At 41.3% G+C, this 26596-nt stretch overlaps 1 protein-coding gene across 6 annotated transcripts in view; it reads left to right on the top strand.

The window, feature by feature from the left end:
- Positions 1 to 26596, top strand: part of NRG1 (neuregulin 1) — a 456687-nt gene that overhangs the window by 317488 nt on the left and 112603 nt on the right. For 3 of the 6 annotated variants that reach the window (XM_088157368.1, XM_014882388.2, XM_014882386.2), the window contains 2 exons: positions 6646 to 6696; positions 9576 to 9626. The exons of 2 other annotated variants lie outside the window; for them this stretch is intronic. In XM_088157368.1, the coding sequence (XP_088013494.1) occupies positions 6646 to 6696; positions 9576 to 9626 (102 nt within the window). The remainder of the gene's footprint in view (positions 1 to 6645; positions 6697 to 9575; positions 9627 to 26596) is intronic. One more of the 6 variants, XM_088157367.1, reaches the window with a different exon arrangement.

The following is a 26596-nucleotide window of genomic DNA, read 5'->3' as shown; positions in this document are numbered from 1 at the left end:
TGGTTGCTCATTAGCTGCTCTACTTGGAAAGCTCCTATACCGTTTCTATAACTTGACTGTAGGCACTATGCCTAGGCAGTGATAGAGATAAATGCAAAAAAAAAAAAAAGAAACTAACAATAAAACTCCCCCAAAATTTGTCCATTTTCTATTACTTTCTCAAACTAGGAATGGTGTCATGGGAGTACATGCAGGATCTCATTCCTGTGCTACATGACATGGATTTTTCAATTTACTTTTGGGCTAAGCTGAATGACTGCGAAACACTCCTGCTGCAAGGGGGCAGGAGCTTGGTCTCAATAGACAGTATATGTGGCAAGCCTTGTTATGTGCATCCATAACATATACATTAAAATCTATCTAATTGTGTTATGAAGTGTAAGTTGTTTAAAACACAGACGTGCATGCAAACACAGAGCAAACTGGAATCCAGTCTAAACCTGCCAGCTGGCCCTTGTCTGTAAAATCTGAACTGGAAACTCAATGATATCTGAACTGGAACATCTCAGTGATATTTGATCATCTAGACTCAGGCATGGCAGCATTCATCGGTTGAACAAATCAATCATGCATATTTGGTTGCTACACATACATCTGAGCCCACTCTGCTTACTGTTCCTTATAAATTACCAATAAAATTGTTCATAATTTTCCTGCTAATGGTGGAATTTTCCACCTGGATCTGAGAAACAGCATGGGCAACATCTGGTGACTGAAGAGCAATAGATTACGGCCTCAAAGGGCAACATCTGCCGTGCAAACAGCAATAGACCCCCTGCACGGGTGACCTCCTCACCCCTCCTTCCCTCACATTCCCTGACCTCTTCCCCTTGCTAGCTTAATGACAGATTTGGGATCCAAAGTTGGTAATGAGCCCTGAAGGGCAGTCATTACTCAGGTCCTGTGTAGGTGGGAGGTCCTGCAATATTAATAAGAAAGAAAAAGTGGAAAATTAAAAGAAAAAGGCAAAACAACAAACAAAAACACCACATATTTAACTCTTACTTGTTATTACCTGTTAATGGGCTTTTGGGGAAGCCCTTGGGGTCCAGTGTAGCCCAGGAGTCCCTGTAGAAAACTAAAGCATGGGTATTTGAGAAGGCTGAATCTCTCAAAGCGAAGAGGGAAATTGCTTTCTTCCACCTCCAGCAGATAGGGTAACAGTGAGGTAAAGAAAAATGCACCAGAGGGCCTGACTTTCTTATGGTGATACTGGTCTGGTGCGTGATGAGAGGCATAAGTTAAATTATGACCTTTAATTTAGTGACCTCACCTGGTCATATTTATTATGTATGTATACCCTGCTATCTGCAAACTAGATCTTCCTTTCCCTTTGTGCTGGTTACTTTTAAGAGTGAGGGTAGACGAGGTAATGGCCTTTCTGGAAATGGGATTATTTTTATTTACACTGTAAGATTAGTGTTTTTCAGTATCCAAAAAAAATCTAGGTTTAAATTCCCTAAAATTTTGTCAAACTAGGACTATTTTAGTTGAAATTTTCTTTACTGGTGTATGCCATGAAAGAGAACCCTAAGGCCAGACCAAAGGTCTGTTTATCATGGTGCCTTGTCTCTAATATCAACTACCAATGGACATTAGGAAAAATTATATGAAGAACAAGGCAAATCTGTTGGGGCATTCCCCCAAAGGATACAAAAAGCCGTATGTTTACCACGAAGGCTGCTGATTTCAGTTCCCTGCTCCTGGCATAGAAAAAGTAGTATTTCTCAATAAAACAGTTGAAAAATATTTTTGCTGCTTTCAGTGAGAAAAGACCATAATTTTTCCTGATTTCACTCCCTAAAGAGGCAAAGTTTATTGTCTAAAACAGTAATATTCAATGCAATAGTAGCTCCTGTCCTTCTTACTGTAATTATAAATATTGTTGTTACTTAAAACTGCCAAATTTGCTCTTGTGCAAGTTTTTGCTATGCATAAATGTGAACACATGCCCCATACAAACTGCAGTAACCTACACAGACTTTAAAATTTTCCCAGTTTTACTGAAAGAAATATAAATCTTTGTATATAGAGCCAAGTGTGTGGACAAAACATGCAACAAATATAAAAATACCTAGACAAACACCATTTTTACCAGTCTTAAGAGCAAGTAGTAGGAGCTATTCTGTTCTCTTTTAAATTTATAATGAGTGTAACTTGCCCACAGTGTATGAGCTGCCTTCTTATTTTCATTCACTCATACTCACGTATGCTCCCCTAAGAAAGATTGTAATTGAGGTCAAAATAGAGGCACGAAGTTCTCCTGGTGTTGTATAAATAGTGCACAAGTTTGCGAGTGCAGTAGTAATTGCTTTTTTGTACATCCTAATTTCTTGCTTTACCCAGGCAGAAATCTCACGGTGAATTTTTCAGGGATTTTCTTATCAGCATAGAACCTTACTATGCTTAGTAAATAATACTGACAGAATACTTCACACACAGCCAAAGCTTTCAACTTGCTCACAAAACCCTATATTTAGACAACCAGCTAAGTGATATTTTTGTTATAAAGAGTGAAGCATATTCTATCTGCATGTGGTGTCATTCATTTCCATTAAAACCTGTTGGCCTGATTCTTCTGCCTCTGAGGATGTTTTCTGTGCCTAGCATGTTTCAGGGTGCAAAAGGGTGGATTTATGCAGAGATTTTTCAAAAGCCAGAAGTCTTCAGTGCTTGTTCTGCTGTGTTGTGTGCCGGATTTGGGGTGAGTGCTATACCTTGATGTCTGTGGAAAGTGAGTTGATGTAGTTTGGCTCATCAGCATGGGTGGCTGGGACAATTTTGCCTGAATTGGTGGGTACAAGAAGTACTTTGGTGATCTGTTAATGTATCTCAATTGTAGGAAGAGGTGAGCCATTGTATATTCATTTGCTACACAGTGGCCTGTGCAGGCTTGTGGTTTTGCATCCATAGGACCTACAGTAGTAGTAACAGCTCCAGGTTGTTACTACCAATCAGTAAGGATCTGATACTCATAATTCATTCAATTTTAATTTGCTCTTCCTCTTCTGAAGATAGACCTTAGCTTCAAGAAGATGACTGAGAAATTTAAGTCAATAAAACCGTCTTATATCTAGTACCCATAGAACATGTGACAAACTATGAAATACTTCAAGTGCAAAATAAGTCCCTTCTTCTGTCCAAGACTTGATTAAAATAGGAGATGAGGGTACCTCTTCTCTCTAGCATAATTTCAGGCAACCTGGGTTTGTTTTGAACTGGCTGGCGTAACGAGTCAAATTGTCGCCTAGAGCAAATAAGCATGCTTAGACCAATGTCACTGATTTGGTCTTAGAAAGAAATATGGCCATCACTCAATTTGGTATTCCAACTCCCCTAAGAGTACTCTTGAACCTTTCCTTGCAATTTGACGTACTTGGATTGAGGGCAACGTTCTTTTAATCTGACTCAGGTCAGTAGTTTCTTGGGGGAAAAAGGGGAGAAGTTCCATAGTTTTAAGAAACGAATAGTTTAGCCACTGATCGCCGTGTCTTTGACTATGTATGCCTGCAGTAGTAGTCTCTGAGGCCCCAGAGTGCTGCCTTACCAACCTTCTACACAACTGCTCTCTGCCCTGCCATCTACAGACCGAGTGGCAGAGATGAAGAAAGTGCTCCCCTTTCCTCAAGGTGTATGTTAGTTTGTGTCATTGTTTGTAAGATTCAGATGATATCAACGTAATAGCACAAACAAAAGTCTTAAAACTGACATCACTGCCAGAAAGTATACCTCAGAATGACAAAAAGCATGTTTGCAGCTCTATCTATGGTGTCATGGTGTCTGAATCCTCCTCAGAGCCCAGGTTGTTGTCCCTGTCAGGGTTCTCAGGGCGACCATCTGCAAGGCCCGAACTAAAACCTATGTGATCAACTAAATCCCTTCAGCTTGCTCAAGAAGACTTCTTTGCATTAGGCCTCTGACAAACTAACCAGGGGGGAAAAAAGCTGTGAGGTCATGCGCAGAGCTATTCACAACAGCAGCTGTAAGACAATTAAATATTTGGTTATCCTGGAGAAAATATTTTGGCTGAGGAGGAGAAGAATGACCTCCTGCCTCAGAGCCATAGAGCAGAGCTTGTTACCCACACAACAAGGAGTGGTCTCCCCTCAGCAGCCAAAACAAAGTTCTCTGTCTGGAAGGATGGATCAACATATCAAGGCCAGCAAGGTGATGAGGTTGCTGGGAGTCCTCTGTGAGCTGAAGGAACTCTTCCCTGTTATGTCAGACTAAACAGCAGAAGATACTCCTGGCCCAAGTACTAAGGAAATAGGACTTAGAAGCTGCAGAGACCTGCTCTTTAAAACATCCACCAACAAGCATCTCTCATGGATCTTTCAGTATTTTTACATAACTAGGCCCCTGCACAAGCATACCCATTTTCAGGAAACAGCACTTCACCAAGAAGTGCCAGGGGACAGAACTGATTGTAGCCTCTCAGGTAGCTGTTCCTCATGGGAACTTAAACATGATGATGAATACAGGGCTGCAGGCTGCCATCTCCATACCCTAGCAGACTGCAGCAGCAAAAGTATTATGATTGGAAAATGGTTCCAGCTCTATCACCTCAGGCAAGTACTGATGGCTTGCTAGGGGAAGCCTCCTTTTTGTTTGCTTCTTGTGTTCGGATAACTTGTCATGTGGATCTGTGCTAGCCTTCCTAAGTGCTCTAAAATGCCTTTCTTACGGTTGTGGTGTACTGTGCGCAGTGAGCAATACGCACCAATCTTGTGTCTTCCAAACATTAGCATCCACTGTTAATGTTGCTAACAAGAATGTTACTAGTGGGACTTGATAAAGTGTGACTTTGCCACATACTTTCCAAATGTATTTCTCAGCACGTTTCAGGTGTAGGAGGCTCTGGCTGTATTTTCCACTGGCAGGGAAGCTTCCCTTTGGCGTTTGAACTAATACAGCTGGGCTGGGGAGGTGGCAGTGAGAAATGCTCCATCAAGCTCAGCACAGGCACTAAATGGAACATGGTTTCTTTAATGGTGAAAGAAAAGTTTGCTCCAGTTTTGCCAGATGCTGAGCTATGAAACTGTCAGACCTGTTCCATCTCCTGACATGACTAAGAAAGGCTAATTGCTCAGACAACCCAGCTGCACAATAGAGAAACTGCTGTTATACCCAAAAAACGATCCTGAAAGATGCCTAGCTACAGGCTACTGTGTTCCAATACCTAATGCGAAGGTTTTTACCTTAAAAATTCTTCTTACGATACACACTTTCATGCCATGCGTCACTGGCTGCCAAGGAAATGCTGCATAGCATGTTCTCTCCCATTAGTGAGATGAAACTGGGATGTACTAACTAGTCAAACAGTGTATTTGCCAAAGAAAGCTGGACCAAAATGGAAAAATAAATACAAAAGAAGAGCAAGCAAGTAAGAAGGTAAAATACAGAGTCGATATTAAAGTTTAACAGGAGGGATGTTGAAGAGAAGGCAATTGGGCTAGTTTTGTCTCTGGTCAAGTTTCTGTGAACTCTGAAGACAATGAGCAGAGAACCACTGGAACCCAGATTCACAAAACAGAATACAAATATTCCAGAGTTTCCTTTTCCTAAATCTCTCATGAGGTATTTTCTAAATTCTGTTTGTCTGACCCTCTAGGGGATTCTTGGTGTGCCTTGAGGTTTCAGGGCAAGACTTTTTTCTTGGCACTCAGGGCCTTTCTGCAGCTGTAGAGTTGAAGCTTGTGCAGCTGCACTGAACTGCACCACTTAATGTCTGAAATGTGTTTTAAGAAATTGGGGAAGTCCAAGACTGCTGATGAATACAACTGAAGAGTGATTTGTTCACACCTAAGAAATTGCACACAGTTGTGGCTTGCAGGGACAGCAGAGCACTCACAAATCAATGCTGTCATTGGAACAAGGTCTCTGAGCAAGTCTGTGAAGCCTAAACAAAGGCTTTCTACATTCTGCTTTCTCCCATCTGTGCGTTTTGCATTAGCAAGGATCTAAATATGGCAGCATCATCCCCCTTAGCCATCAGCTGGTTCAACAAGTGAGTGCAAGCAGTCCATGCCAGTATGTAACTAGCAATAGTGTATGGAGATATACATAGGACCAGTATGGAAGCGCAACTTTTCCCATCTCTTCAGCAAAGCAACTGTTTGATTTCTATCACAGAGCCCCCAGCAGTCCATGAGGGACAGGGTTTGCATATGTGGCTCAGAAGATTTCCCTGAAGTGGCAAGTGACACTATTGGATGTACTTACCAGAAATTCAAGCGATATGAACAGGGACACATCTTTGCAAAATTTAACCGCCTAGCAGCATAAGGAGTGAGTACTCACACTGACGTCTTCCAGAAATAGAACCATCTGCATGATTTCTCCTGTTGCCACTGATCAGTTATTCCCAGAGGAAAAGGAGAGATTGAACAACTGGCTTCTTTCAAAAGGAGCAGGCTTTTTTCTTCAGTTTTACTAGTAGGCACCATCATTTTTTATTGTTTTTTTCCTGAAAAGAAACTTCTGCAAGTTGATATCTGATTGAAGCCTCTACCCACTGAAGCAAAATTTAAGCTTGCTTCTTTGAACACCTTTTTCTTCTTTACCATGTCCTTTCTGGAGCTGAATGCTGTTAGAGGATCATCTGACATCATATTATAACTTCTTGTTGCCTCTTGTGTTTTCCAGAGAGTGCCAGCAAGATACCAGTATCAACAGAAGTGACAAAAACTTCTTCACGTAAGTTGAATTAACAGAGTCTTTCTGTCTCTTTCTTTTCATTTCTTCTTGAAATTGCTCCTGCTCCTGCAGCTCAGCTCCTTCTTAACCGAGAACAATTCATCTACATCCAGCAGCTCCATTTCTGCGTATCACCTTGCACACTTGAGCTACTTCAGGAACCAAGAAATGAATGAAGAAGGGTTAAACATACTTTTTACTATCCTGTGGCTGTATTGAGGAAGCTAATTTGGCCTACAGTTGTCAGGCTGCAGCAGCCCAAGAGAGGAAGTATTTGTGTTGCTAGGAAATACGTTTTTAAAAAGGTCTTACCTCCTTCTCCTATAAATCCTAGCTGGTTATAAGTTTGTTGAGTGTATGATGTGTCCTCAGGAAAGTCTGTTGCCTGGACTGCTCTGTTCTTCAGGGCTCCACATATAATTCCTAAGAACTCTGCAGGGTCCGTGAGTGTAGACAGGTAACTCACTGTCAGTAATTTAACCACTTTTGGAGCTGCCTTGGCACACTAGGAGTCTTCTCCAGGTGATTTCTTTTCAGGCTGCTGGAACTTTCTTTCAGCATCCTTCCTGCAGTTGCAGATTGCATACTTCCAGAGTTACTCCTGGAACTGACCCCAGTGAGCAGCTGCTTTCATTATTTAATTGTTAAGAGTTACTTTATATATGGCCACAATACAAGCACTTGTCTCTACTGATGACTTTGGATGAGACAGTTGTAGATAGACGTGTATAAGCCGAGCAACCCAAGGATTTACAAGATGCGCATACCCTCCTTGGCAAAGAGGCTGGGGTCCTGCTAGCTTTTTTGGGAAAGCTATGTCTGGCAGGGATGGGGTTTAGTATGAAATGACAGTGTTTGTAGGCTAGATCAAGGAAAACAGCGTGATTGCCAGATTTTGCATTTAGCATGCCTGCAGCCTTTCCTTTGATGCATCTGTGTGTGTGGCGACCTACTTCTGAAATCTTGGCATTGCTGCCTGACAGAAGAGACGTTGGATGTGCCCATATTCTTTCATGTTCTCAGTGGGGCCTGTCACTGGTGCTTCACTGGGAATATATGAGACCACATAGCTAATAGCAAGTGTCCTGTAACCATTGGAACCATTTTTGTTCAAAGAAGGTGACACGCTGGTCACTGACTCCACTGGGCTTGCCTTGCCTTCTCCCTTGTGCAACAAGAATGCAGTCCCTGCACTTTGCTGCCTTCTTTCCCATGAATTAAGGTTCTTGTTCTTGAGTAGTCTCTTTCCTTGCTTATGTCCCTTCAAGTGCCTGCTGTTACAGTACCATCCTCCTCTTTACTGCTATTGTGCCACTGGAGGGGAGGAAGCTGGGATGTTCAAAAAGCTGGCTGCATTCCTGATGAATCTCTGCACTGGAATATTTCATGCCAAGCAACCCATCATGGTATTGTGCTCAGAATGGCAAAAAGCAATATGTTTAGTGGCTCTTGTTGAGGTCTCCACATGAAGTTCTGAGGAGGTCTTTGATATGTGGCTAGAGCAGAGACCAGTCCCAAACCCAGCCAGGTGCTGTTTTTCCTACTGTTCTATCCCTAGGCTGGGTCCAGACAGTGTCTTTCTCTAACTCTTCATGAGTTTCCTGGTGACCAGTAGTGCCTGGGGGTTTAGAGTCTGCTGATATTTTTCCAGGAGTTTCAAATGAAATTATTAATGAGTGGGTTGTTTCTTTACTTGAAGGTAGACTATTGTGAAATGCTGGTGTTCAAATCACCAGGATCTAGGTCTCTTAAAGTATTGCTGCAGTTACTTTTTGATGATAGGAGGACTTTTAGAGCAGTCTTAGTTCTGAAGAGTGGGGTTTTTCTGCCTAAAACCAGGCTTTGTTAGGCAACAGATTCATCTTTTCTGTGTGACATGACATGCTAATGTTTCACTACAGAGTATGCAGTATGTCTGACCTGCTCCCTAGAATTCACAGACTGCCTGTTAGCCACCTGTACTTCACACTGGCACATCACATTGCCACCTTAGGCAAAGTATTCTCTCTTCAAATGTTTCCTTTCAACTGATAATACTTCTCAAGCCCTTTCTTGAATTGTTTACTCATGCATGACACAATATATGATTTGCTAGATAGTGAAAGCCATGAAGCCACCCAAATACATGGCTCTTAATTGCTGTGTGGTTCAGGTTCCTATAGTTCATGAGGTTCTGACCTAGCTTCTGGCCACCTGCTTCTTCTGTAAACTTTTCTGAGTGCTTCCATTGTGTGATTTGTGCTGAGGTCCATTTCCCTCCACTGTCCTACAAGATTATTTACCATTCTTTTTCCTTTCTTTGCAACCACTTTGGGGCTGGTGTTATGTCTCATTTTGGTCTGGAATGTGTTCTATTTTTCCTTCCATCTACAGCTCTTTTCAGAGGTGTTGACTCTCATCGACCCTCCTCTCTTTCTAGCCACAGAAGTCCTTAGTTATAGTTGTGATAGACTGAAATTCCTCACAGTTCAATTGAAGTTATGTGAGGAGAAGATAAGAAGCTAGTACTTCCTGGGTCAGCATGTGGAGCTCCATGACCTACTGCTTTCCACTTTCCTCTGATGCTGTCAGAAACAGCTGAAAATTTTACTCTGTCTTTGCCAGTTTTCTCACGGCCTTTCCTCCCAGGACTATGGAGCATTTTTGCTATAATTGATTATTCACAGTGTGCCTAGGACATGCTGAACCAACTTTGAAGTTCTTTGCTTTCTCAAGCTATTTAATTTTTTTCCTCTGCTCTGCTGGATTTCTGACTACTGAGGAAAAAAAATAAAAATAAAAGAAATCTCTACTGGGGGAAGATGTTCAGGCTTCTCCGTTATAGTGCTGTAGCTGTGGCTGTATTATTACAACTTAGTTGTTACTTCTGTGTGTTGCAGAACCCATGCTTAGGATACAAGCTTCAACAGAAGGAACAAACACTTCCTCCTGTAAGTACATACAAGTTGTTTAAATTATTGCTGGCAAGACCCTCAAGTATATTTTTCCCTTCCTAGCTCAGGAAAAAAAGGTGCGTTAAGAGATCAGGAGTGACTGGGTGGGAATTCTGAACTACAGGTGGAATTGTTATTTGTTATATATTATTAGAACTCTCAGAGACATGTTCTTTATGTATTGAGGCTCAAATGCCTTCCTTCAGAAAGGTCAAATGTAGGTTTGGACAGGGCAAAGGAGGAGGAAACTATACCAGTGTTTCCTACTTGGAATTCCCTTCCCTGCCCTTCCCAGACAATGTATTGCTTCAAACACTGTCTCCTCTGCCTCCACAGGCCCTGACCTTGGGGTAGCTGGAGCACCCTCAGGTCCAGCCATCCCCACTGGGTGCATTTCCCTTCAACTGCACGCCAGCTGGTGCTTGTTAGAGTTCCTTGTACTCTTTCTTCTGTGCCCCACATCATTTTGTGTGCCTTCCCTCAGCTGAGACAGAGAGCCAGAAATGGTTCTTTCCTAGGAAAGAGAGATTGTCACTCTGCTTATCTCAGGAGCACACTGGGACCTGCAGGGGTACCAGTGGGGAAAGTGACTCTTTTCTTCTTCACTAGTGATGGTTCCCAGGGAAGCCTGCATTACAGCCATAATCCTATACAATTTTACCCTTGAGAACCATTATGAAGAGCCTTCCAGTTCTTTACTAGAACCAAATCTGCCATCTATGAGCCTGGTTTTGAGCAGTCTGGAAGGCCACTTCACACAAAGTCAGTGGGGTTGTGGGAGGTAGGGTATTAATCTTGCCCTAAAGCAGTAAGTGTTGCCAGCTGCTAAGAAGAGGATGGCAGGTGAGGTAGACCAATGGTCAGATCCACCCTGAGAGTTCCAGGGCTGCTACAAAATGTGCTTTATAGCAAACTATACATGAATGCCCTTAAATCACATCTGATAGCTACTGTAGCAGCACCAGGAGGAAAGGTCAAAGCCATATCTCTGGCTTTTTCTAGATTATCTTCTCCGCTATTAGTCCGATATTTTTTAAGCATGTGTTGAAAGAATCAGACATGTTTGATTGGTTATTTAAAAAGCTTTCTGCCAGCAAGGTAAGAAGAGTTGGATTTTGGCCTCCTTTCCCCCCTGATGCCTAGCAGCAGAGTAGGCAGGAATAATTTCTGGGGGAATTTAAAGCAGTAAATCCTCTCTGTTCTGTTCTCAGAAACATTAATGTATACTGGAGCTAGTACCATTCAAGTCACTGAAATAAGTAACGGAGCAGAGAGGGCAATATTGGATATTGCTGCTTATGCTGGGTCAGAAAAGCAGGAGGGAGCCAATGTTTATTGTGAACAGATGTGAATGTCTACTCACACTACAGAGTGATGAGGGAGTTGACCATGTACTTATTTTAAAGTTCCTTAGGGATTTTCTTTTCTGAAATTCCGTGGGACATGTCCATTTCACACTTGTCACTGTCAATCTTGTAGCAGCCACAGGAGATAAAATAAACTGTGTCCTTCCACTTCTCAGACAATAGCAGATGTTTAGACAGCATGCCAGCACTGTCGCTGCTGGCCGGACACTGGGAAAGACCTGAAAACAGCTGAGTGATTCAGTAGGTTCTCTCTTCTAGGGCTTTCACAAGAGGACAGACATGTGTCATGCTTTTCTTCTTTTGAAGTTTCAGTGACAGATATTCCGAGAGCAAGAAGTTTAGAAAAAAATCCCACCTCTGAAAGACCCTCCACAACTGGCATCCCAAACCTGAAGATCCCTTTAATGTGCACATATTGCTATGCTCCTCAAAATCAAGTCCACTTTGAGAGTGTGGACATCCATTCTTATAAAAAGGAGAAGAAACAGCTATTAGGATTCCGAGTTTTCACATAAAGGACTGGTGCTCTGATTGAGGGGTCAGTAATCCAAGAGAGAAGGAAGGAAAGAAGTAAATTTATGTTTTTGTGTCCGATTTCATAGTGTGTGACTTTTTGACACTGATTGCTGATGCTGCCCTAATAGGTAGAAATACTTCCCACCCTCTCTTCCACCCCAGCCCAAGGACTGGTTCATATATATTTATTTTGTACTGTGTAATCACAGAATCATAGAATTTGGGGTTGGAAAGGACCTTAAAGATCATCTGATTGCAGCCCTTTGCCATGGAGAGGAACACCTTCCACCAGACCAGGTTGCTCCAAGCCCCATCTAGCCTGGCCTGCAACCCTGCCAGGGATGGAGCATCCACAACCTCTCTGGGCAACCTGTGCCACTGCGTCACCACTCTCACAGTAAAGAATTTCTTCCTAATATCTAGTCTAAACCTACTCTCTTCCAGTTTAAAGCCATTTTCCTTGTCTTATTGCTATATTACAACTTTCCTTGCTAGGTAACAACTTTCATTTTCCTTCACAATGAAGCTTTCTGTGATAGGCTTTTTCCTGCTGAAAGAAGTGAACAAACCAACAGCAATTGGAGCCCTGTGTGCTCTCACTACCAGGAACTGCAGAAACCATTCTTAATCACACTAGAAAATTCAGGGATGGAAGACATTTTTCTACCCCTTGTTTCCCAGGACTGGCGTGCTCTGAAACAAGTGCCTTATTACCCTATGCCTTTCTTCTTTTCAGAAGCTGGAGTGGAAAAACTAAATCTGAGACTCCACCATAATGCCTTGTTATTAAGGGTTCAGTCAACTCTGTATTCAAGACTAGAAAATGAAAATGTGGTGGTCTTTTTGCTCTCCTGGGACTTGTTAAAAGAATCTTGGTTTCTCACCTCAATAGCATACCTATGGCAGTTTTCCTTTTCCTTAGAAAATTGGTCCCAAAACTTAACATTCTTTTTTGTAAGTAACAACATACATGGAAAGAAATTCAAAAGCAATCAGCTTTCCTAGGCTGAAATCATCAGCACTGCACACAGGCTTCTGGTGGAGGTATTATGCAGGGACATTTGTATAGTGCAAAAGGGGAAAAGGGAACTGATGGGATGCAGGCTGTTTATAATTACCACAGTTCCTGGTGTGTTGTGTGGGAACCACGAACAGCACAGTATGGGTGTACAGATGGGAATGGTTCTACACTTAAGCTTACTGTTTCTATGGACAGCATGAGTCTGGAAGCCCATGCTCTGAGAGCCATACTGGATCAAAAGCTGAGCATTTGTAGCAGTAGGAAATGAGGAAGTTGCACAGAGGCAGAATCTGCCTGTAAAATAGAAGTATTTGCTTAGCTGTACCTTGCAACATTACCCTCATACTTGCTTGTGCTGCCTACTAAAGGCTTCTCCTTAAAATGTCTGTGCAGGCACTTCCCCTAGCAAAGAGCCAGGACATGCCATGTAGTCTGCATGTTTCAGATGTGATTGTCTTACACGGGTATTCTCAGTTCAGATTGGTCTGTTTGGGCAAGATGGTGAGCTGGCATCATCCTTCCATCACTTGGAACATATTCTCCACTGCATGCTTCCTCCAGTCCTCTATCTAGCAGGTAGATGTGGTGCCCAGATGGAGGCAAGAATATGGATAAAGAATAGGTAGGAGGCTGATCCCACCTTGCCTGTGGCTTCTTTTTCAGAGGAATACAGAAAGGGTTTGTTTAGCTTTTTCCTGAAGAGAAAGACCCATTGCTGGTCATCTGCCCCATAGATGACTTTAAACTTGTTTTCCTCCAAACTTTCTCATTGGCCTCTAAAACCTGCACCAGAAAATTTAACATGAAACATTAAGTGGGTAAGAAATATGCCATCTTGGCTTGCTCATCTTACCTCTCTAGAGTTATTAACTTACAAGCTCCAGGCCTGGCACAGCAAGGCACTTGCCTAACCCTTCATCTTCTTGTCATGCAGTAAGAGATTCCAATATGAATATTAAATTATGACCAGATACAGCACATAGAAAGGAAGTTTGCAACGACTTCTTGCCTGTCTCCTTCGTTTGAGTACAACACTGAACTGCTTTGATAAAAATGGTCAATGCTGAGCAATCAGACCTTCTGTGGTATGTTGTTAGGGTCACGGGTTTACAGAGTATTTTTAACAGGAATATTTTTGCATACACAAAGCAAGAAGCCTGGCCAATAAATCATCTGTGTTCTAAAATTTTAAAAAGCAAGTTAAGATTTTTGCTAAATTCTGCTTTCCTTCATCTCCTAAAGTGAATCCAGTTCTTCTCCCTGGCAGAAGTCAACTTTCAAAAAGCATGAATTTTCTAAAACTCATACAAACATTAGTCAGGACTTCTGGAAGACAAATGGCTTGGGACCCAAACGATTTCGTTTTTATGTGGCTTTTTCTTCTGTCTTACAAATACCCAAATCTGAAAAGACTTTCTGATTTTGTTGGTATTTCAAGGATTTTTTTAAAAAGTAATCTTGATTTGTATCAAGCCCTCAGACCATTTAAGTTATCCTGCTATCTGATTTTTGGAGGTTTGTTTAGATCTCTTTATTTTATTTTTGTAATGATGCTCATGCACAAATACTACCTACCAACAAGAGTGCACTTGTCTTTGAAGTGTGGCAAAAACTTGTGGAATCAAGGAAAGACAGAAGGAAAGTCTTCCCTACTTACTGAGGTCCGTATGAATTGCAGTTCCTTTAACATACAGCATGACTTGATGACTGGATATCTTGTAGCATAGTGAAATACAGTATATACATTTTTTTCTGCATTAATTTAATTTACTCTATTTTGTTTGGTTTCATTTTATTCTGAGTTTGACAGATGTTAATTTCTGGTATTCCCTCTACAATCGAGAGATAAACGCTATTGTATGATTGACAGTCCTTCCACACGGTGTAAGGATCAGAAAAATTTAGGGGATAATACCTAACCACTGAACATATGTTCAGCTTCCTTTATCTCTGAAAATCTTTGCTGATTTGTCATAAAGTTTAAATACAGTGGTAGTACCTCAGAAACTTCTGAAATGCAGCTATTTTATTGTGACAAAACAGATTTTTTTAATGAGATAGTAAGTAATCATGTACAGTCACTTAAGGTAGGATGGGAAGAGGAGAGTACTGTAACCAGTTTATAAAGTTGAAGGAATTCAGATGTGGAAGGCAATTACTTAGGTTGCAGCTGTGGTACCACAGCAGGACCCCCAGCTCCTGTAAAAAATTAATCTGATATCTTCAGCTATCATAATTTGATTAATCTGTGCCATACATTAAAAGGCTACTTCTCCAGGAAAGCCACACACTTCATGCCCTGGTGGGGCAGTGGGTCAAAGGAAAGCACAGTATCATCTCATGCATTTTGCTTTATCATTTCAGTGGGTTTATTTCTCTGAATGATGGTCTCTGGAAAGAATACTTTTCTTAGTTCTAAGGACACGGTGAGTGACTAAGACAAGGGCCAGATAACTAGTTCTTGTTTAATGTAAAACGAGTTTAAACCTCCTAGTTAGTGAAATCCTAATGAAAGAGCAGTAGTGAAGAAGTGTCGATCCTTTGTTATAACCTACCACAGTGTGCAGTATGTTCCAGTTTCATTCTTCATAGTGGGCATCAGTGGCAGTGTACAATGCAGTGGTAACTTCGGTATTATTATGATTTCATCTGGCATGACAACCCCTGTTTCCCATAGTTATATTTCACAGATAAGGCAAACTCATGGAAATAGGTGACACCTTGCAGAGACACAGCTTTCAATCTTTTGTATGACTCCCAGCCTAAACATGGTGTGACAATACATGCCTTCTCCCAAACCTCTTAATCTTGCAGGGTTTTCTGCAGTTGCATTCTTAGTCCCCCAGTCTTGCTCTGAAGGAGAGCTTGTTGTCACTGAGAACTTCTGGTGGGTTAGGCCACTCCACTGGGAAATTCATACATGTCAAACTTCGGAGACAGCATCACCAACGTAAAGTCAGTTCTCTTCTGTGCTGGGGTTTCTTTTCTTTGTTTCGTTCAAGGAGGTCAGAGAGGTAAAAGGCAATGATGGGTGTAAGCAGTGTTAAAATTGGAAGAAGCTGACATAACAGTCACAAAGGAATAAGTGTAACAGTTTGTATGGCTAAAACACAGCTGCCAGCGTGGAAGGGGTTTAAGGACGTTGGCTTTAGGTAGCTGTATATTTGTGCATGTAAGAATAAATCTGTAAAGCTGGCACTTGCCTCAGCATTTGTATATAATGAGGCAATTGTGTTCTATGTATAAATATATTTACATAGACAGGTTTATAAAGTATATGCATGTAAGTGTGAAGGCAGTGGTTTATGTCTGTTTATTTCCTGAGGTCATAAACTACACCATAAAAAGGGTTATCAAATATGTGGCAGTCTACTGTGGTGGAATACAAGTCACAAAATCTACTTCACAGATGTAGCACTGTAGTATTTCTCAAGGAATTTCTCCAGCCCACATCACATTGCCTTCAACACATTGAGGATCCTCTCCTTCAAGAGCCTTACTCCAGAAACTCCTCCTGTCTTTAGCAGAAGGATTTTTAAAGACGGTTTGTGTACTTCGTGATGGAGTGAGGGAGCCCCTCACACTAAGGTAACTGTGCAAAAGTCACACGGTCAGTGGATGCCTCAGCTGGAGAGTGTAGGCTCCATCCCTAGCTTTCCTCAGGAACCCTCAGCATGTCTGGACTTTTGTTTCTGAGACCCTGCAAATCATATGGGAATTTGTCTTTAACAGTCTGTTATGTAGGCCTGGTTTCTTTAAGGCTCTTCCCACAAGGTCAAATCATGGCAAATTCTTTCCTAAGAGAGTTTGTGTCTTTCTGACTTCTTCTTCATCCTTTGCTGAAGTGACACATGACATTTGCCCGGCCTGAGAGCAAAATAAGCATCTTTCTGATCTGCCAGCAAAACCTATGCTATAGTGGAGGACACAAGCTTGTAGCACAGGGATGTGTTGGTGTTTTGATTGTGGTTGTTTGGTCACTGCATCTTCCAAGGAAGTCCCTGATACTGTCACTGTGACAAAAACAGGTACTCAAGGACTCCTGTTCCTCGTGGCTATACTCTTTCTGGGTGGCTACTGTGAGCACACATTGTGGCACTGGATCAGCCTTCTCAAAATATTCCCTCTTCTGAGGCATCAGGGTAGTTCTTACTGAATAAAGGTATGCAACAGGCACTCATACCAGTAGGGCAGGAATCTGTGGACAAAATGGAATATGTAACCTTGACAGAAACATGCATCTATTTCATGACATTATCCATGCTGAAATCAAGACTGACAGTGCTTTGTAGGAAGGCATGATGGAGACAGAGAGCTCAGAACAAGTATGAACAATGGTTACTCTCAAGCAACAAAAATTACGAGCATATACATGGGTACAAAATAATACTTGTATTTTAATGAAATAATAAGTTCCCAGCTTCCCCTTATAGTCCAGATACGATATTCATCTCCTTATCTTCTGTATTGCCCCCAAAGAGATTTCCCTGAGGCGCTGTCTTGTGTTAACCCCAGAAGAGACTAGCAATGCAAGTTCCTTTGTGCCCTTCAGGATTCTGTCCTCAGAAAGTGTATTGGTTTGAAAGCAAAACCAGTGAGAGACTCCAAGTCAGTAATACAATTTAATAGGAAAAAAAAGAGAAAAAATAAAATGCATGCAATAATACAAAAGAAAGCCACTGACAGAGTCAGAATACAACCTGACACCCTGTCAGTCAGGGTGTTGGTAGCAGTCCGTATAAATGGTGGCTGCAGTTCTCCTGGATGACAGATGTGGTTCTGTTGAAGCAGTGCTCCTGTAGAAGGTGCAGTTTTCCTCCGAAGATCCAGCGATGATGTGGAAAAGGTCCGACTTTCCTCTGGGATCCAGTAGAAAGGTCTGCCTTCGTGTCCCAAACCCCAGTTTTTTATCTAGGTAGGAAAGGCTTGGCTCCTGCCCCTGGTTGGGGCATCTCCCAATGGGATGATGTAGTCTTATCAGTCACACAATAGGACTTAATGGCCCATTAACAGAAGATGTCTTCTGGAGGAAGGATGGGTTGTGAATAGATAACGATGATCATCCCCCTGATTGATCAGATGGCACATCAGCAGAGGATATCTCCCACAGAGATAAGGATCACCACCTCTCCCACATTTCAGCAGGTGGTGATAGAATACACATTTTTGCATTGTACCCCAGGACAGAAAGCCACAATGACAGCTCACTTTCTTGTTTTTAGAGGTAGAGTTTCTCTTGTTTCAGGTTTAGAGGGAAAGGTCCAACAGACATAAAAAAATCTCAAAGGAAATTTATGTTACCAAATTTGAGTTATTCTATCAAGCCTGAAGGCTTGCTGGGCTCCCTTTGACGGGGAGACACACAAAGCAGGCTTTCTTAGACGGTGTATTCTGGGCTTTCTAGTCCAAATTCTTCCCAGAGGAATCTTAGGCTGCCTCAGCTGTAAACAGACACCCTGTGACATAGCAGGGCCCTAGTCCATGAAGGGTCGTTTCAAGTTCGTGGACTGGCAGTGGAGGTCTGTCATGAAGCAGAAACACAAATTTAATTAAATACAAAGGAGTCGAGAGCCTGGATCCATTGCTTTGTTTTCATGATGAGCTTCAAATTTGGGCAGTTCTGGTCAAACACAGAGGCAGATGGATATGTCTAGGGAGAGGGAACAAAGAATAACACAGTGGTAGATAAAAGATGAACAGAAAAGCTGTTACTTTTCAGAATAACATGTAAAGTGTATGGCTTTGAATGTTTCCACTTACTTAAAAAAAACCCCTTAATAAATCGCTATTTACTTCTTTCAAAATGTAAGCTGCACATAAATGGTATTTCAAAAGCTGTAGGCAGAGTACTGAACACATATATTTGAACTTCCCATACATGCATGGCTTTGAAAAGCCGTCATTGTCCCCTCATTAGCTTCTCCACAAACGCAGTGGCACTCTATGGCTGAAACTCAATTTAGACTATAGCAGTTTCTATCAGGTAAATTAAAAGCAATACTCTTCTTTCATATTCCTATCTAGCAGTATTGTAATAGTGCAGTGGGAGCCAAGCTAAACCCTCAGGAAGAAATTATTATCCTATTCTTCATGTCCACATCTCTTCTAAATTGCCTTTTGGTAACCTCTTCTAATTGGATGCAAAATGGGAAAGTTGTATCTCCTGTGACTTTCATTATCAAAATGTTCCCGGAGGTTCTTAATGGTTTCTGCTGTTCTTGACATTCTCCCCCTGTACAGCAAGGAGGAGGAATCGCTGTAGTCATTGCAGCAATTAAAGAGCAGCCTTTTACTGTGTGCTCTTCCTTCTAGGTTTGCATGTTCCTAAATATTTTGCAGTAGCCGGCTAGTCAGTAACTTTGAGTTGCATCCACCATAGCTGGCAAGTATCACAAAACACCCACTCTATGATTTTTGAAAAGAAAGCTGTGCCCTAGAGCAATTGTTCTTTGAATCTTGTCTGATGGATATCAGTATTTTCTTTCAGTGACTATGTATGTGCGTGAAGGTTCTTGCATTTCCTCATAAGATTTTCTTTTCCTGGCTGCCCACTCTTTATTGTAATTGTTTCAGTTTCATTGTGGATATACAGAGCTCATAGGCCTTACTGGTAGTTTATATTAATCACAGTACCCAGCTGTCTGAGATCCTTTGGTAAAGTAATTTCAAGTTTTTCCTTCTACAGGGATCTGCTTTTTAGCAAAGAGGAAACTTTTTCTTAGCCTTCCAATTTCCAAACTTTATCAATTCTGTTGCGAGCTAAAATAGCATGGGGCATTTCTAATTTATGTTATTATATTATAAAGACTAAACCTAGGGTGCTGTGTGGAGTGAGGCTGAGGAGTGAGATGGAGTGCTGGAGCAGTGTTTGCCCATTTCACCATTAACATGCTTTCTTGTGTCATTTTGGGCCACGCCAGCTACTTTTTGATTTTCAAAACAGCTAAGCACAATATGAAGGATTAAGTGCACTGAGACTTTTACCAGGAGGCAATATGGGTACCACCCTGCCAGCCCAGCTCCCTTCACTCCGAGCAGTTCTTCCATATCATCCCAAAAGACATTGCAACCCCCAAAGACTCGTAGGTGTCTTTAACTATGCCAGAGGGAATTAGTCATAAAGCTAGAGTAATGCCATGAAAACACCACTTGGATGAGCTGAGACTCATTCTCTCCACAATTTAGACATTGAGAACTGGAAGAAGACACATGTAAATGGTTTTTAATGAAGAGCAGAGCCACAGTAAAGTGGTATGTGATGCAGATGTAGCCTAGCCATACTTGCCCTTAGACTGAGAGCATGATCTGTCTCCTTTCCTGCTGAGCAATGTTGGAACACGTGAGCAGTCAGGCTACCTATCCCACCCCAGCCTTCTCAATATCCTGTATTTGTGGGACAAAAAGCAGCTGGCATTACACCCCAGCCCTCACAACTTTAGAGAGCATGGTCACTGCTCTTGAACAGAGATGTGAGATAACACATACTGGACTACAGTCCAAGCCAAGAGAGGAGACTGCTGTTTTCCCAGCCCTGAGCATTTGGCTCTTTTGTTTGTCTATTTCTTCCTATTTCATTTACTCAACACAGAAAAACTCCTTGCTCCAGAGCTTTAAATGTTCCAAATTGATGTTGAGTAAGGAAGGATTTGTCTGGACACAGCTCTGCAGCCTACAGTTTTACCAATACCATGTGCCATTGAGCTTATCTAAAAGTTTACCATTTATACATGGGGTGGTAATAGCCCTTCAGTGATTATTTTTCTGAGGTTTATAAAGTGGAAACTGAACTCTAATACTGATACCTTTCTGGTAATATTCACCATGATCCAAAACGTGACTCTTAATAACACAGTCTGGCAGGTATTTAAATGAGCTTTCCTAAATGTCAGCCTATTTGATGAGAGCTATTACTGGAATGGTTGGTTTCTAAAAGAAGAGGATAAGCCATATCCAGGGAGGAAATATTAGGGTGTTTTTTCAATAATATCTGTTTGCAGGCAGATACCCAGTTGTGAAAGCTGCAGCTACCTGCATTGTAGAAAGATACTCATTTGATCTACTGGTGCCAGTTGTGGTACAAACTGCTGGTGGCAGAAAGCTTTTTCTAGTATTTTCAAATTAAAAGTGACCTAATGTGATGCTTTTTTTTTTTTTTATGTCTATGTTTTGGTATATGGTAACTGAGAATGTTCTTTTAGTGGTAGATAAAATTCTGTTGTAAGCTTTCAAACACTGACGTCCAGTGCCATGGGGCATTAGTTCAACAGTTTAGTTATTGTTCTGAGAGAACAGTAGCTTTAAATGTCTGGTGCTTTCGCCTGATTAAATGCCACCCCCCCACCCCCCCCGCCGCCTTTTTCCGTTCTAAGAAAGTACAAAACTTGCACTGATTGTTTTGAATTCCTTAATATTTTATGCTATTTTAAACAATACAAACATGGAGTGATTCCACGGGGTGAAATAGGATTGGAGTCTAATCTTGCACTGTACTTTTTATATTGTTAGTATGACTTTTATTATTTCCCTGGAATGGCTCTTTCCTTCCATTTCCCACTGGGGAAATGTTTGGCTTAAAACAAGCTGGAGGCTATGCATAGTTCTTGAATATTTTAATGATCTACACAAAACCCATTAGCTGACACAGTGGCAACTAATACTTGACAGACAGAAAGATAACAGTTGTCTCAGAGACTGTGAGAGGCCAAAAGAATCTTAAACACTAATCTTGCAGGAAGGATGAAGAGTTGCCTTGAGCAGTGATGCAGCTCATTCAAATGCATGTCGATCTGTCTTGATGAAGAACTGGTGCTTCAGATCCCTGGTGTAATGAGCTCTGAATCAGATGCTGTTCTTGGCTACTAGGCAAGGTGCATCTGCAGAATACATCCTTGTAACTCGTTTAAATATTTCTCGCTTTGGAGGGAACAGGTTAAGACAGATCCAGGGAAGGAATGCTGTGAACATAGATTCTGTATCTTTTTTGGTGGACTAGTAGTCATGTCACTGTAGCTGTGATCACTGAGAGTAGCAGATCAATCCCAAGCGTCATGGGAGGCAAGTCTGAAATCCTCTCCATGTGTGATCAGGCAGTGCTTTTGGTCCATGCACTGGTGAAATTTCTTCCTGGAGGCAGGCAAGAGGAAATTAGACATGGGTTAGGGAGTGTTTACCATAACCTGTCCAATTGCATGTTCTGTCAGATGGAGAGGATTCTCAGTGTCTTACCCACAATGTCTGTATCCTGCATCAAGTATGTAAGTGACCTCACATGCTGGCAGCAACACCATGACTGAATTACACTTCCAAGGTCAAGAGCTAAATGCCAGCACCCTACTAATACTTCCAGCCAAATAGACACCTGGACAGCTAATACACGGTTGTACTTACTGCTTGAGTTATATGTAGAAAATATGCAGTAAAACTCTAGATAATTGGATGTGGATTGCATTTGCAATTATATGTTCACTGGATAATATGCATACATCAGAGACCTGATATTCACCCCAGCAAGAGAGCTCAGTTATAGGCAAGCTGAGCAAATGAAGTTTTTCAATTTAAATATGCAAATGAATTTCACACACACATGGACACTATTAGCAGATGGTCAGTAAGGAAGGCTGTTTACAGGGGAGGGAGTTTTTCCTTTTAATTTGATCTGTTTAATTTAATCTGTTCCTGTGGATGTTGTTTCATCCCGAGGAATAGCTTTTATGATCTGTAAATATCTTGTAAAATATGAGATTGCCATTCACAACAACCCAACAGCATCATGTATGAAGTAGTGGAGGAAGAATTTTATCTGGGTGGAGAAAAAAAAGTCAGAAAGAGAAAGTCAAATATTTTTACTGTCATCAAATTTTCAGAACACAGTGTGGCACGAATAATCTAGTAGAAACACATTAGTCAGAGCTGATGGTTCACACTCGATTGCTGAAAAATTTGAGATTCCTTAAGGAGGAAGAGAATTCTTTGAAAAGACCTTTAAAAAGAAATGAGCATCAGCTAACTTTGAAATGGGAGGCAAGCAGAGTATTGGTTATCACTTCTTTAGACCTGCTGCTGTAGAGCTCATCTGCTGTATCCTAGTATTGAAGGGGTGGTGGATCACAGGAACAGATAGTATAAGCAGAAAGGAGAGGAAAGCATGGTTGTATGAGCTGGCATTTCTGTTTAGCCTGTGTCTCAACTGGATCTCATCGCTCACTTCTTAGGCAATGCCATATTCGTAGCATCTCTCCTTTTATTATCTCAAGAAATTCAGTGTGACAAAATACATTACAGTATTTGTGAGAAACACTAATAAGGGTCCTGTGAGTTTTAAAAGAGCTCTGCATGCTTTTCTGACCTTTGAGGACTCTTTCTTCTTAGTCCTAGTCAGGATCATGTCTTGACCCTCAGTAACTCTGCAGAAAATAGTTGTTTCAAATAATTTTGAGCACAGTCTCTGCACACAATGCCAATTGTCAAAACTGAAATAGCTTGAACAAAAGTCCCAGCTGTCAGCCAGTCAAACTGACCACATGTGAAGCAGTCGTGGTGCTCTACCTACTCTCCCTGGCCATAGAAAGAAAGAGTCAGGCAGGCTGGCCAGCCTCACTGCCCACCAAGTCTTGTGTTCTTGTCTCAGGCACAGGTAGCAACTGGTGCCTCAAGGACTTGGGGAAAGACACAACAAAAAAAGGATGCCTCTGCTAAATGAGTTTTCTCCTACACTGTGACCATGAGAGGGAACTCAACCTTTCTAACTCCTATTTTTCTCTAGTTAGATTTATGAAGAGTCTTGTCTTTTTTGTAGTCTTGTTTGTATTACTTTCTGTAACCTTGTTTGTCCTCTCCAATTTATGTCTTTAGTACTTTACTGATTACTGTCCACTGTCTATGGGCGAGGCTAAAAAGGGAGAGACAGGTGCAAAAATAGTCTTCATGGAAAACTGTGGACTTGTTTCATTACCTAGAAAATGTCATCCTTGCCCTCCTGTGCTTAATATACATGCTACAGCATGAGCTTTATTACTCTGGCATAAGAAGCATTTGGTTTTGTTAATGCAGGAATGTTCCTGCTTTCCATGCAACTACCAAATCTTTTCTCAAAATTTCCCTAAGAACTCTACTTGAATGGGCCTAAGAAAGTAAGTGCTTCTTAATGGCAAATATGTTTTTTTCTTTACTATATCCACTTGGGAAAAAAAAATGTCTCTATTCCCCATAAAGGAAAATCTTATTGCAGAGGACTGTAAATCACCTGACAGGCTGCAGAGGCATAATTTGGCCTGCTTCTCACAGTTCACAAAGGTTCTTCTCTTAGCTCAAGAGATGGAAGGGTATCTGAAGGCACTCCCTTCACTACCCTGGTGATGTAAGGTCATAAACTGGGAAGCCTTGGGGGTCTCATTTTGCAGTCCATGTGAAATGCTGAGAAATATCCTTGTGTTAGTCTTTTCAAGGCTTCTAACTGACCTTAAGACTGGTCACAGCTTGACCTGATCATGGTTTATTTGTCCCAGAGCAGATACAATTAATATGTATCACCCACAATTAATATGTGGGTGAATATACAAGGAAAACAATGTCTTCAGCAGGAAATTAGCACAAGGCTTCTGTCACTGACACTCGCCTTTGCCCTGTCATTTCACCCACTGTGATTAGAAATTCATCAAATATGTCTGGAGAATTTGCATGCTTAGCCTGCTTTGGAAAGAGGGGATTGTCTAGCTGTGAAAGGAGATTATGCAGCAATTTCCTCCTCAGCACAGCAAGACAATGAATCTGACTCTTCATTATAGAGGAAGGATGAGTAAGAATGGTTGCATTTCCTGTGCAGCAAGAGCAACATGAGCCGTGCTTCAGATTCCTTTGGGAATTTCCATGATCATGTCAATTTCAGACACAATGCATAATGTTACTAGGAGAAAATGTAGGTGTTTAAATAAGAATGTTTGTGGGGAAGGGGAAAGGGATTGATTCACTAAACAATGTGTTTGATCTTAGCTAGAAAGACAGCTCTACAGAAGAAGATAGGCTTGAAATTAGTTACTTGAGTTTTATAGCTCATGCATTAATTACTGACAGCAGCAATGTACTTTTCAGATGGCCCTAGCTTTTATTAAATATTCTCACATTCTCTCACCACTTATGAAAATATTTCCCTCAACTTCCAAAAATATTTTGCTGTGTTTTCATTATGTGAAAGGCTGTAAAGAAGTCTTGCAGTCACTTCTATATTTGCTAAATAAATGGAGAGAGGTCCCACAAAGCATCTGCCTCTTTCTCCTGCATTTTCATGTTCATGCTCAGGGTAAACACAACTGGTGCTGCTGGTCAGGCATCAGTCTTTCTTTCCCAGACTCTTTAACAGATATGCAATCCTGCTTAGATATTTTTCTAACTTAAGGGAGATAGTACATCTGCAAATGCAAAAATGTATGACAGGGACAACAGTCACAAGGACATGTTCTTCTGCTCAAAAAAGACTGTCTAGCAATTGGATGTTAACAAGACACTGGTCAGAGGAAAAATTTCCTGAGCAGCCTTAAGCACATGCCTTAGGACTTGTATATGTGTTGCAGTCTGGGAATCCCAGACCGACAGTAGGCTCCTGAGGGACCAACCCATGAATTCTGAAATGTATATGCAGAAACCCCAGTGGATGCCCACAAAGACTTTAGATGCCTCAAAACTAAAATTATTTCTTACGAGCATTAGTCCAAACAATTGCCAAAGGTTGTTCCATGATTATGTGCTGAGTGGGAAGCCAGGCAGACAGCCAGCATGCTGCAGATGACTAAGAGCATGGGAAGTTGTCTCCACGTCTGTCCATCTCCTAGATGTGTTCACCATGTCTCTTCTCTGTTCATGAAGTCTTCCAAAAAAAGCTTCAATGACATTCACCTCTCTGATGTAAAAAGTCTATCATTATTTCCTGCAAATTTGGAGACTTCCTTCAGCAAGAGGAACCTGGAAGTTCTTCCTAAAACAGTCTATAGTGCCAGTGTCTCAAGTGTGATCTCAGGAGAGAAAGAAGACTCCCAGGGGAGAGAAAAGGGTAGCCATGATAGGTTATTATTATATTTTAAAATAAAACCTTGGGTGAAGTCTATGATGGCAAAAGGATCTGAGAAGGATCCTGGTCCGTCCAGAACCCTCTAGGGCAAGGAATAGAGGAGACCCATGTAAAGATGCAGGTGTGAGAAGGCAAATGAAAATGCCCAAGGCCACATAGTTGCATCGGCCTGTTTACCAAGTTAGGTCCATTTTTAGTGCCTGAGTACAATTTTTTTTTTAACTGGCTTCTTTTTTTTTTTTTTTTCTTCCTCCCTCATAAAGGAAATGCACTGACTGCACATGCCTTATTAAAAGATTGCTTGTTTGGCTGGTGGCCATAGAAGAATAATTCCTCTTATTGCTTAATAAATCAAGTTACTGTCATTTTGAACACTCTAGCTGAATTTCTGATGAGCACATGAAAGAGTTAATTCTACCACTGTCATGCTACCACAGCATTAAACTAACAGAAAATTTTGGGAACATAAATTGTATCCTCTCTCATAGCATAAATTTGGAGCCTAAGCAAAATCCTTATAAAATTACGCAATTCTGTAAAAGTCTTACTCACAAAATATACAAGTAGAACTGTGGACTAGTAAAGTGCAAATAAAATACATGCAAGGAAGCAGTCTTTTGCATTTGTAGGTATTTCAAATGCATTTTTAAAAATTAAAATAAACTTCTTAAAATGTCAGATATTTTTTCATTTCAGTTAACACAACTTTTCTTATGTACAATAATAATCCTGGACTGGACGGGAATGTTGATTTAATTTGAAGTGGTGGGCTCCTTCTCTGGAAGGCTTTTTTTGTTGCTTTAGCGATTGAAAGCCTTTCTTTCCTAATAGGATTAGCCCAAATAATTACCAAAGGATTTCTCTGTCATCTGAGCACTGTTCCTCACAGTGGTATTAAAAAGCCTGTCTTCAGTAGGAAATAGTCAATGGCCTTGGGTAGCACAAAAGGTCATAGTTAACTGTTGCCACTCGAACCAGAGAAAGTCATCTACAAAGGCAAGAC

The sequence above is a fragment of the Sturnus vulgaris genome, chromosome Z (assembly GCF_052056855.1).
Source record: "Sturnus vulgaris isolate bStuVul1 chromosome Z, bStuVul1.hap1, whole genome shotgun sequence".
NCBI lineage: Eukaryota > Metazoa > Chordata > Aves > Passeriformes > Sturnidae > Sturnus > Sturnus vulgaris.
The sequence above is the reverse complement of the archived record's forward strand: the minus strand, read 5'-3'. Positions and strand labels throughout refer to the sequence as shown.